The 12,688-nt window shown below is 53.7% G+C and overlaps 1 protein-coding gene across 1 annotated transcript; it reads right to left on the reverse strand.

Annotated features, from left to right (window-relative positions):
• Positions 1-1,181: 1,181 nt before the first annotated feature.
• Positions 1,182-6,733, reverse strand: KCNK15 (potassium two pore domain channel subfamily K member 15). The gene is made up of 2 exons (XM_029222216.1): positions 6,451-6,733; positions 1,182-1,894 (listed from the first exon to the last, which is right to left on the reverse strand). Exons 1-2 carry the CDS (start codon positions 6,731-6,733, stop codon positions 1,182-1,184), a joined length of 996 nt encoding a protein of 331 aa, XP_029078049.1.
• Between the last annotated feature and the right edge of the window lie 5,955 nt (positions 6,734-12,688).

The raw sequence follows: 12,688 nt of genomic DNA on the forward strand, positions 1-12,688 counted from the left end.
TCACTCTTCCACTGCCTCCTGAGGGGTGGCAGGAAGGCAGGACCCCTGGTCCTCAGGCCCACTCTCCACTCACTCACCTTTCCCCCCCTTCCCTCTTTGGCAGCAGGAGCCCCTCAGGCTTTTGGGGAGGGAGGGTTTCCTGGCCCCCTGGGTTGGAGCGGGTCACGTTGCATTGTGTTCATGACCATGTAGCTCATGTTGAAAATTAAAGTTTTTGGCTTTTCTAACGTGGCTTTCTAACGTGACTGTGTGTTGACGCACTTCTCTCTGGGACACTAAAGGCCCTTAGTTTTAAGGATCTCAGTGCTCTGGGATGTCAGCTTTGTTAACGTCTCCTTACGGGGCTGGGGCCTGGCCCAGGAACCCTCCCAGAGATGCACAGGAGGGAACAGGGTACTGGGTGAACCCAGTCATTTTACAGATGTGGAAACTGAGGCCCAGGGAGGGGATGAGACTCCCCGAGGTCACACTGTGGGTGATTGGCAGTACCCAGGTCTCACAGTTCCCAGAAGAGACTGTGGTCCAGGTGTCCCCGTGACACGGGTGTCAGCAAGGCCCCCCCTTATCCCAAAGTGGGGCTGGCCAAGGACAAAGAGCATCAGGTGTGGTGGTGGGGCCAATTCCACTCTGCGCGCCGAGTAAGAGAAGGAGTAATCATTTAAATAGTGCAGAGATTTGCCCACTGGTGCACGCTGGACCGTAAAGGTTGCCCTTCAGTCCGTCCGATCCCCATGCTTCTCGTAGTGGGAGCAGCTGGCCTCACTGGTAGGATTCCAGTGTTGGAAGTCATGCATTTCCCCACAACACGGAAAGCCCACCTCTTCACACAACAGAAAAATGGGCACCTGCTTCCGTTCGGCAGGGCTAGCTAGGGACATGGGCCTGTGGCGAGCCTCTCCTCAGTGGCGGGTGTGGCCACGCCTTCTAAAGCAATTTGGATCACAGGTGGTTTGCACCTACAGGGCGAGTTTAGAGTCATGCTTGTGCTTAAGATGCGACTTTAATACATTTTTGGAGAGGAGGGAGGGGCTTGCCACAGACGGAAATGAGGAACTACTCGTGGCAGAGGACGGCATTGAGGCTACGGCCCCTCACCCCTCTCCGAGGTCTGGGGAGGGTGTACTGACAGGTGAATCCAGACCCTCCGGCTCTAGGATCGACCCCCAGCCAGGGTAGGGCTGTCAGATGGACTTACGCCGGGCCAGGGCCCTGCCTGCCCCGCAGCCGCCGCCGCCGCCGCCTCCAGCCCCAGGGCTCGCGGGGGGCGAGAAGCCCAGATTGTCGCGGGCCCGCAACTCCAGCTGGTGGATGCGGTAGGAGATGGAGGTGGAGCCGGCGGGGTGGGCGGGGTGGCGGGGCAGGGCGGGGCCTCGGCTCTCGGGCGCCCCCCGGCGTAGCGGGCGGGCAGCACGCTCGGGCGCGTCCGCGCTGGCCGCCAGGAAACGCAGGACCACCAGGTTGAGGAAAGCGCCGATGACCGTGAGCCCCAGGAGGATGTAGAGGAAGCTGAAGACCACGTAGGGCGGCTTCCTCTGCAGCGCCTCGTCGTTCTGCAGCGCCACGAAGTCGCCAAAGCCGATGGTGGTGAGGGTGATGAAGCAGTAGTAGTAGGCGTGGAAGAAGGTCCAGCCCTCGAAATGCGCGAAGGCGGCGGCCCCGAGGGCCAGGGTGGCCGCGCACACCAGCAGCCCGGCCACCACCATATTCTCGGTGGACACGTGCGGCCGCCGCAGGCCCAGGCAGCGCTTGGCCGCCAGCAGGAGGCGCCGCATCAGCGCGTTCAGCCGCTCACCCAGGCTCTGGAAGGTGACCAGCGTCAGGGGGATGCCCAGGAGCGCATAGAACATGCAGAAGACCTTGCCCGAGTCCGTGCCCGGCGCGGCGTGACCGTACCCTGAAGGTAGAGAGGAGGGGAGGGTTGATGAGAGTCCAGCTCCATCTCACACTCTCGCCCGCTGCCGAGTCTCTCTCCCCATCCCCCATAGCCGGCAGAGCATCTTGAAATGCTAGTTCGAACTAGGTCGTTCCCCGGCTTTGAAAACCTTGCATGGTTACTCATAATCGACCCAAATTGTAAACAATCCAAACGTCCCTCAACTGGGGAATGCATAAACAACTGTGGTACATCCATACAGTGGAATTCTTTTCAGCAATACGAAGGAATGAACTACTGTTTCCTCAGCAACAAAGGATGGGTTTCAAATGTATTCTGCTGAATCAAAGGAGCCAAGCTCAGAAGGCTACCTATTGCATGGTTCCATTTAAATGACATTCTGGAAACATTCTGGTAAAACTATAGGGACAGAGAACAGATCTGTGGTTGCCAGTCCTCGGAGTTGGAGGTGGGGTTAACTAACTAAAAAAGGACATGACAGGGGACTTCCCTGGCGGTCCAGTGGTTAAGACTCTGCCCTTCCAATGCCGGCAGCGCAAGTTTGATCCCTGGTCAGGGAACTAAGATCCACATGCTGTGCAGACAAAAAAAAAAAAAAGGCATGACAGAATTTTGGGGAATGATGAACATGGTTCTATGTCTTAATCGTGGCTGCAGTTACAAGACAGGTTTTCATTTGGCAAAACCCGCAGAAGTGTACACTGAAAAATAGTGAATTTTAATGTCTGTAAGTTGTGCCTTGAAAGAAAAAAAAGCAAAATCTTTTGTGTCTCCCCAGTCCCCACAGGGTAAAGTCCCAGTTCTCAGGTGATGTCCAAGCTCCTTCATGATCAGGACCCCCCTCACCTCTCCAGCCTCGCCCCATTTTGTTTCCCCAACCAGGTTGTCCTTTTCTCATGGTTCCCTTCCCCACCACGATCTTCTCCCCCGTCCCAGTCCACGTTTCCCTTCCCAGATCCTGCTCCAAGCCAGCTCTCACAAAACACCTCTTCAGTCGGGTGGAGCTCCTCATTGAGTCCCCTCAGCTGTTGTAGGGGACGTAAACATGAGTGGGCTTCCCTGAGTCTTGGCACACCGTGCCATCACCATGGAAATAGTGGATATGTGTGTCTTCCAGGATTGAGAAGCGAAAGCTTTCATGGTATTCTCAAAGGGTCCCATAACCCAGGAAAAGTCAGGTGGCCCTTCCCCAACAGAATATGCCTCCTGTAGCAAATTAGCTCCATCTGCCAAAATGTAAATACACCTCTGGCCTGTGCAGTTCCACACTGAGGAAGGTAGTCCTCCAAAATACATACACGTGCAAAGTGATGTATGCGTGTGAGTTGTCGTTGCAGCACTGTTGGTCATAGTGAAAACTGAGAAACAGCCTAAGTGTCCCATCAAAAGCAGCCTGGTTAAATAAGCCACAGCGCCATTCAGACGATGGCTGTGCTTCCCATGGGGGGCAATTTTGCCCCCGAGGGCACGACTGGCAATGTCTGGAGACATTTTTGGTTGTCACAGCCGGGAGGTGGTGGCTGTGTGCTACCGGCATCTAGTGGGTACAGGCCAGGGTCCCGCTTAGCATCCTTTGATGCACAGGATAGTCCCCACAACAAGAATAGGCAGCCCAAAATGTCGCCGGTGCTGAGGCTGGGGGGCCCTGCTAGTCCGCCATGAAAAAGAGGACACAGTTCTTCAGGGGCTGATGTAAAAACATCACCAAAATATATGAAGTGAGAAAAGCAAGAGGCGAAACCGCATGTGTAATATAATGTATTATAACATGTTTGTGTGTGTGTTAAAGGAATATATGGAGAAGATATTTGGAAGGATCCTCAAAAAGCTGATAACTGCATTTGATCCAGGGAAGGGATCCAAGGGTTGAGGGACAGGGAGAGAGGGAGACTTCCTTTTCATCCTATACCTTTTGTACCCTGTGTGCATATATAACATTTGAAATATCAACCATATATATATGTGTGTGTGTATATATAAAATATTATATATATATATATATATATATATATATATATATATATATATTTAAAGATCTATGGCTCCACTTCCATGTTTTTACTTTATGGCCCTATCAGTCTGCCTCTATCTATTTGGCGGCGGGGGGAGGGGACGACTCTGCTGCCACTAGACAACTGTGAGGTCCGTGAGACCAGAGACCATGCTGGTCATTTCTCTGTGTCCCTGGTCACCAGTGAATGCCCTGCACAGAGCCTGACACAGACTAAGGGCTCAATGAAAGTTTAATCACCAATGATAGGGACTCCCCTGGTCGTGCAGTGGTTAAGAATCTGCCTGCCAATGCAGGGGACGTGGGTTCGAGCCCTGGTCCGGGAAGATCCCACATGCCGCAGAGCAACTAAGCCCGTGCGCCACAACTACTGAGCCTGCGCTCTAGAGCCCGCGAGCCACAACTACTGAGCCTGCACGCCACAACAACTGAAGCCCACGCACTCTGGGGCCTGCATGCCGCAACTACAGAGCCTGCGTGCGGCAACTACTGAAGCCCACGCGCCTAGAGCCCGTGCTCTGCAACAAGAGAAGCCACCGCAATGAGAAGCCCACGCACCGCAACAAAGAGTAGCCCCCACTCACCGCAACTAGAGAAAGCCCGCACGCAGCAACGAAGACCCAACGCAAACAAAAATGAATAAAATTATTAAAAAAAAGAAATGAAAGAAATAATCAATGATAATAATGATAGACCAGATTGAAGGAGGTGCTAAGTGTGAGACAGAGGAGCCGCTTTAGGAATAAGAGGCCGGACGGTACTGTTTCTAGCTGTTTGGGGGTATGTCAGGTTTTGACAGAAAGAAAAATGAATAATGGTAATAACTAAACATGCTAGGTACTCTACATGGATTATTTTATTTAATCGTCCAATGACTGTATGAGATGATATTATCCCCATTTTACAGATAAGGAAACTAGGCTCAGAAGGAGGAAGCTGCCCAAAGATCACAGGGCCGAGCTATTAACCACTATCCTCCATAGCTTCTCGGTGCCTCTCTTCTGTCCTTACAGAGCTCAGCTCCTGGATTCTGGCGCCTGGCTCTCCCTCTGCAAGGCTGGCTTATGCAACCTGGACCACACAGCCAGTGCTGGCGCCCCCAGGTGGCCAAAAGAGGCAAAACTGCTGTTTCCACAGTCCCTTCCCCCCACCCTCCCAGATGCAGGTCAGAGGGGAGCAGTCAGAAGAAGAGGCCAAATCCAGCTGGGAGGACTCCAAAAAATGTGGCGGAAGGCAGAGGAGGTGGATAGGGTCCCACACCACTGGGCACAGTAACAGGGAGGGTCTTAGGCTAGGCCAAGATAGGCAAGCAGGGGTGCCCACTTTGACAGGAGGGGTCAAAAGGGCTGAACGGGAGCTGGGCCCACAGTTGGCAAATAATGAATTGTTATTATTGCTAATTAATAGTCGCTATCTAGCCTCAGGCCTCTGCTATGCATTTTACACAGCTGGCCTCACTTAAACCTGGTAATGACTCAGTGAGGTAGCAACAATTGCACTTTGTAGTTGAGGAAACCAGGGCTCAAAAAGGTACAATCAATTGTCGGAGAAGGCAGGAGGCAACAGAGATGAGAACAGAACTCTGGTCGATGTAATTGCAGAACTCAGGCTTCTAACTCCACTGCTAAACGCACAGACTCACATTGGCCTGCAAGAGCATTACGGAGGAACTTTCTCCACGGCACTGCAGGTTGGTGGTCTAAGCCCAAAGGGACACCTGGACACCCACAGCTGGGGCCCGGGGAGTGTCTGGCACCCAGCCTGGAGCCCTGCAGAACCTGCTCCTCTCCTTTTCCGCTTCCCCAGGCTTAGGCTCAGCAGGTACCAGCCAGACAGTAGCCATGGCAACGGCTGGCGGTCCAGATACTGCAGAGGAAGTGCTCTGGATCCCCGAGGGTGAGGTCCAAAGCTGGTGGTAATCAGTCATTCCTTCAACAAATATTTATTGAGTGTCTACTACTGGCTAGGCACTGGCCATACTGCAGGGACTAAGACAGAGTAGATGCCCATTCTCTTTTGTGTCATAATACAAAAAGCAATCTTTTTTTTAGTGCTTTCTATGTGTCGGGTCCTGTGCTAAAACTTTCTGCATATATTATCTCCTTAATGATAACTGTCTCACTACAGCCTTGAGATAGGGCCTATTAGCACCCCTATTTTATAGAGGAGAAAACTGAGGCTCAGAGAGGTTAAGCAAGTGGTCTGAGGTCACACAGCCAGCGTGATGCAGCCAGGCAAGGAAGCAACTCCAGCCATTTGGGCTTCTGGCCCCATTCCATCCGTCTGCCAGCCCCTGGGGCGTTTTCTGACACTCCTGCGGGCCAAGCCTCTTGGCAAACGGGACCTACTGGCTCCTCCCAGCCTTGCCTGCGTGGAACGACAGACAGCCCATTCGACAGAGGGAGGCGAGTGAGGCTCGGCGAGCTGAAATGACTGGTCCAAAGTCACCCAGCTGGACAGGGGCAGAAGTGGGATTCAAACCCAGGGACGCCGCGGGCAGCTGGGGATGGAGCGAGCGCTGAGGGGAGGCGCCGGGGCCGCTCACCGATGGTGGTGATGACGGTGATGGCGAAGTAGAAGGAGCCGGCGAACTTCCACTGGCGGCCGGCGCGGTGCGGCTCGGCTTGCCGCGCCAGGCGCTCCAGCTCGCGGTAATCCTCGGTCGAGAAGCCGTACTTCCTCCGCAACTCGCTCCGCTTCTGGGCCAGCAGCCGCTTGCGGCCGCTCTCCGCCTCGGACTCGAGCGCGTCGAAGACGGCGGCGCCCACCAGCAGGTAGGACAGGATGCACAGGATGAGCGCGGCGGTGCGCACGCTCTGCTTCCTCATCGCTGAGCCCTGGGCCCCGCTCGCCGGCCCGGCACCCTGCCCGCCGCCGCCCCGTCCATGCGCCCCGACGGCCGGTCCGCGCCCCACGCGGCGGGAGCCAGGGCTGCTTGCGGCTGGGGTGCGGTACCCAAGGGCGGGGCCTCGGCGGGGCGGGGCGAGGAGGGCCGAGAGGGCTCCTGCAGCTGCCCCTTCCCTGCCGCCTCCCGCACACCTGCCTTTGTTTACCCGGTGGGGCCCCGGGGCTAGGGTGTCTGCAGATAGCGACAGTGGGAGCAAAGCGCCCAAAGCCCAGGTCTGCAGGAGCCCTGTCTCCACCACTATCTCGTCCTGTGACCTTGGACAAGTCATTCATTTATCCGTTCGGTCAGTCATCCAACAAATATTTACCAAAGCACCTACTGGTGCAAACAAGATTCCTGGTGTAAATAGACCTGATATCCTAGGATGGAGGGTTGGCTAAAAAGCAAACACACAAAGAGATAATTTAAGAAAAGTGTGAGAAAGAAGGAAAACTTCTTTTCTTGCGGGGGTGGGGGGGATCGCCAGCTAAGGTTGAGGGGAGAAAGCCTCCCTGGGGAGGGACTGGGGCGGAAGCGTCCAGGCAGCAAGTGCGGGTCCTTTAAGCAGAGAAGCCAGTGTGTCTGGAGCCACAATAATTGGGGTGCTGGGGGAGTAAGGGTGGGAGTGGGGATTGGAAGGAAGACAGAGAGTCCACTTCACACAGGGTTTTACAGGCCCTCCCGAAGGTTTATTCTTCAGTACAATGGAAAACCCTAGAGGGACTTCCCTGGAGGTCCAGTGGTTAAGACTCCACGCTTCCACTGCCAGGGAACTAAGATCCCACGTGCCACGGGGCGCAGCGGAGAAAAAAAAGAAAAAGAAAACCCTAGGAAGGTTGTAAGCAGGAAAACAGACACCAACAATCTGATTGACATTTAGAAACAAAAGCATTCTGGCTGTCATGTGGGAAAGGGATGGTGGCCCAGAGTGAAGGTCAGTTAGGAGACTTCTTTTTTTTTTGGCCACGCTGCCAGGCATACGGGACCTCAGTTCCTGAACCAGAGATCTGAACCAGGGCCCCCTGCAGTGGAAGCACGGAGTCTTAACTGCTGGACCGCCCGGGAAGTCCCCAGTTTGGAGACTCCTGTCGTCCAAATGCGTGCTTAGGGTGGCCTGGAATCAGGGGCATCGCCCTGGAGATGGAGACAAGCGGGTGGATCTGAGATGCTGGGGCCGGGGGTGGAGCCGGGCACACACGGCCAGCCACATTTCCCAGCCTCCCTCGCGCTTAGGGGTGTCCATGTGACAATGGAATGAGGGCAGAAGTGACCTGTGCCACCTCCAGGCCTGGCCCATAAAGCCCTCCCACACGCCATGCCCCCACCTGTCTTCCCCAACTGCAGACTGAATGCGGACACCTAGTCTTTAGGAGAGGACAGAGCCACGGGGTGGGAGGAGCTGGGGTGCAATGACACATTGCAAAGGGTATCCCAAAGGAACACCTAATTTGAACTTCTGTGGCATTAAGCCCCTGACGTCTGGGGTCCATCTGTTACCACAGCTAGCGTTACCCAGATGCGCACAGCAACAGGACTTGCTGAGGGGTTGGGTGTGGAGGGCGAAGGGGAGGATAACTCAGGGATGATCCCGGGGTCCTTGGCCTGAACAGCTGGGCACTCGGGGCACCTTCCATTGACCTCACTCCCTGAGGAATCTGCCCCTGCCCCCCCCCCCCAGCACCAAGGCGACACTCAATTCAGAGTCCTGGGTAAGCCTTCATGGAGAGTCTGGGCAGAGCACAGGCAGCCTCTCCTGCAGCTCTCTGGGGCACCCACCTTCCCAGGTCTCTGCTGCAGCCTTGACACGCATCACTTGTCCCCCTGCGACCATTCCAGCCCCTCTTCCTGCAGCCCCTTTGCATTTTTCTGCTCCAGCTCCATTAAACTTTCAGCTCCTTGTGCAAACTCTTGCTTTGCTTGGAACAGTCCTCCCCCCGGCCCATTCAACAGCCAACATTTATTGAATGCCTACTAGAGGCTAGGCATTGGTTGAAGCACTTTACATGTATTCATGCATTTAATCCTCACAACCTCCTTATGTGATAGGGGCTGCTGGCTAATGCCCTATTCATCCTTCACCTCTCCCTTAGTTGGACATCTTTCCTGACTCCTAAGGTGTTCCTCCTCTGCTCCTCGAAGATTTCCCGTGCTCCTGCCATCTCTCATCCCTCCCACTGCTTTGTAATTCTCGTGTTCCATATATGTGTCCCCCTGAGGACAGGGACCCCATCTTGGTGCCCCGCCTATCCCCAGCAACCGGACCTAGCACAGAGCACACATCCAGTGATCGTTTGTGGATGAACAAGCAGCAGTATCAGCGTGTAGAGCGTGGACTCTGCACCTCCACTGCCTGGGAGCGTGTCCTACTTTCACTTACCAGTCGTGTGAACTTGGGATGCCTCAGTTTCCCCAGTTTAAAATGGGGTTAGGATAGTTCCTATCTCATAAGGTGCTGTGGTCAGCAGAATAATGGCCTCCCTGAAGATGCCCACATCCTATCCCTGAGACCTATGAATATGTTACGTTATGTGGCAAAGGGGAATTAAGGTTGCAGATGGAATTAAGTTTGCTAATCGACTGACCTTGAGATGGGAGATTATCCAGATGATCTGGGTGGGCCCAATGTGATCCCAAGCATTCTTATAACTGGAAGAGGGAAGCGGAAGAGGGGGAACCAGAGAGATGCAAGGTGAGAAGGACTTGGCCTGACGTTGCTGGCTTTGAAGATGGAGAAAGGGAGCCACATGCCAAGGACCACAGGTGACTTCTAGAATCTGGAAAAGGCAAGGAAACAAATTCCTGCCTAGAGCCTCCAGAAAGGAACGCAGTTCTCCCAATGCCTTGATTTTAGCCCAGCGTGACCCGTGTAGACCTCCATCCCACAGACCTGGAAGGTAATACGTTTGTGTTCAAGCCGCTAGGTGTGTGATAACTTGTTATAGCAGCAATAGGGCACTACTACAGTGGTTGTGAGGATTAAATAAGCGGGTAAATGTGCAGCCCTGAGAGCATCGTCTGGCCCCGACGACTCATCTAGAAGTGTTAGCCAGTGTTGCAACTATCACAACAGAGCAAAGGCCCAGGTCCACAGGGATGTTAGACTCAGTTCCCGCCCTGACTCAGTTCTCGGGCAGAATTGGGACCCCGTGCCTGGTAAGGGGAGCCTTGGACCCCTTCTTCCCCTGAGAAGCTAGAGGGGGGCAGCTCAGCAGCTCAGAAGCAAGTGGCTGGTGCTACTGCCTCAGCTTTATTTTTAGCGATGGTGTCAGCAAGTTTGATTTTCTGATTCCTGCTCAGACTTCAGAGGAACAGAAACCTGGCCTACAGTCTCAGAGTGGGCCCGGGTGGGGCACCAAGGATCTATAGCCCGAGAAGGGCCTGAGCAGAGCTTATGGGGCCAGTAGGGGTGGAGGGAGCTTGCTCTCAGGGGAAGGGCTGGGTCCACCCCGGGGACAGTTAATGAGTCCTGGTCCTGAGCACAGCTGGGTCAGTGAGGGCTGGGTTTAAATTCCAGCTCATTCACTGTCTACCTGGGTATCTGTGGATAGAAGCCTTCTGCTTCTCTGCACCTTAGTTTTCCCATGTGAGAAATGGGGGTGATGGTCAGGCCCACCTCCTGCATTATAAAAGACACCATATGTCACTTTCCAGGTGCCCAGGAGCCACTTTTCCTCCTTTTTTACAGCTGACTGCCTGCTGATGTCAGCAATTCTTTTTCCAGAAGCAGGGGCAAGAGACTGTGGAGCGCTGTCCGCACTAGGAACGTTCACAGACATTGCTAAGGGAGCCTCACTCCCCAGTGCAGGAAGCCGGGCTGCAGAGGAGAAGAGACCCCGCTTGCCAAGTCCTCACAGCCAGGCAGCGGCTGAGTCAGAACTTGAACTCAGGGCTCTCTGGCCCCCCAGGGTCACGATCCTTCGGATACACGGTGCCGCCTCATTAGGCAAGATGCTGGGGGCTTTATCACCCTCTAGTGGCCTCTCGGATCTCACTTTCCTAATCTCTAAGGTGGGTTTGAGGAGCTCTGGCTTCCCGCCGCCACTGTTGTGAGCATCTCATGAGACGAAGCTGAGAGGTGCTTTGTCAGATGGGTCCGCTGGCGGGGGAGGTATTACTGGGGCCACGAGGAGCTGTCTGGCCCTGCCAGGCAGGTGACTCTGCCCTGTGCTTGGCATTTTCGGTTCTGCAGCTCTATTTTAAGCCAGAGGAGGTTAGAGTTTGTTATGTGTGTTTCTCAGCTTGGAGAACAGTCAGCTGAGCAGTCACCAAAAACAGCAACACCCCAAGGCACTCCCTGAAGCTCCCCCTCCCTCCGCCTCTCCCTCCCTTCTTTTTCCTTTGGGAACCTGAGGGGACCTAGTGATTTTCCTCTGTCCCTTCATGCCAGAGTCGCACGGGGACCCATCAGTGAGGCTTGGATCTTCTTCTTCCAGAGCTGCAAGTTTGCCAGCCTTGAGGACAACGAGATAGGTGATTCCAGGCCCTAACTGGGTCCTCTACACCTTTCAAAGTGCTTCACGTCCCTGAGAAGGTCAAGGTCCTTCTGAAAGCTGTAGGAGCCAGCAGGCCTTGTCATTCCCACATCAGGGAGAGAAACAGACTCAGACAAAGAATAAAGGCTGCCGTCTAATGTGCCACATGGTAGGTAGGACAGTGGTTAGGAAAGAACGTGAGTTTCTGAGTGAGCCAGACCTCAGTTCTACCTTGGGCAAGTGGCTTCACCTTTCTGAGCCTCAGTTTCCTCATCTGTGACATGGGGGCAAAAGTATCTGCCTACCAGTGTTCCTGTGAAGATTAAATGAAAGCATGAAGGGGCACTCAGCACAGATTAGGTGCCTAGCAAATGTTAGTGCCCCCTCCACCCAATTAATTTCTTCTATTCCTTTTCTACACAGCTTATTCCCCAGACCTACTGAGATCTTAAGGGATTGATTTTTATAGTTAGAATATAGTTCAGTAATTTTCCAGAAGGTCAGAAGCCCTGGCCATTTTCCCTGATAAGATCTCTCATCTCTCTTCTAAAAGAATGGATTATTTTGACCTCAGGGGATGATAGGTACCAGCTCCTTCGAGATGGCAGCTGTGGCTTTTCTGTAACTTGAGCATCATTTAGGGATCTGGGTTGCAAGAAATTAAAAGCTGCCTCTTGCTAATTTAAAGAACATTATAGGTGGGATTTGGCGGGGGTGGGGGGGCTCTTCCAGAATCTTCCAGGCACTGGAAGACAAGCTACATGGCTTGGGGGACCCAGAGAGATGGAACCTATTGCCTGGGAAACAGCATAGCCACACCCATGTGTGGGCACCATGGTTCCCAGGCTGGTGAAGATATTAATTGGGGAGGGTAGGGGGGGGCAACAGATGACAGCTGTCTGAGCATGCCCCTGTCTCTGGCTGTTGGGACCCTCCAGGGCTGCTCAGAGGATTCCTAACACGTGTTTGTGGCCATTTGGTTGGAGCCATTGGGAGTTTGTTCTTCACCTTCCTAAGGATGGATATCTTTAAGTTACTGAAGATACTAAAGCCTTTATTCTGGTTAATAATTTTAAAAACTGATAGAAGTATGGGGGGGTTATTAAACCATTCTCTCTACTTTGATTTACAATTGAGAATTTCCTCACTGAAAGGCTTTTTTGAAAGAGCCTTTTCTCTCTCTCCATCCCCACCCCCACATTTTCCCTGCTGTTCCTTTGGTCTGAGGATTGGATTGGATTAGAAGGACATTTACTGAGCAGTTACTAGACCCAAGCAGGGAGCTAGGCATTTAGCAGGCATCACCTCATGCAGTCCCCACAACAGCAAACACTTTTATGTGGCTGCGCCTTGCAGCATGCGGGATCTTAGTTCCCCGACCAGGGATCGAACCCATGCCCCCTGCAGTGGACGCTCAGGGTCCT

This window comes from Monodon monoceros, unplaced genomic scaffold (genome assembly GCF_005190385.1).
Source record: "Monodon monoceros isolate NGI ecotype Baffin Bay Population unplaced genomic scaffold, NGI_Narwhal_1 Super_Scaffold_13, whole genome shotgun sequence".
Lineage (NCBI taxonomy): Eukaryota > Metazoa > Chordata > Mammalia > Artiodactyla > Monodontidae > Monodon > Monodon monoceros.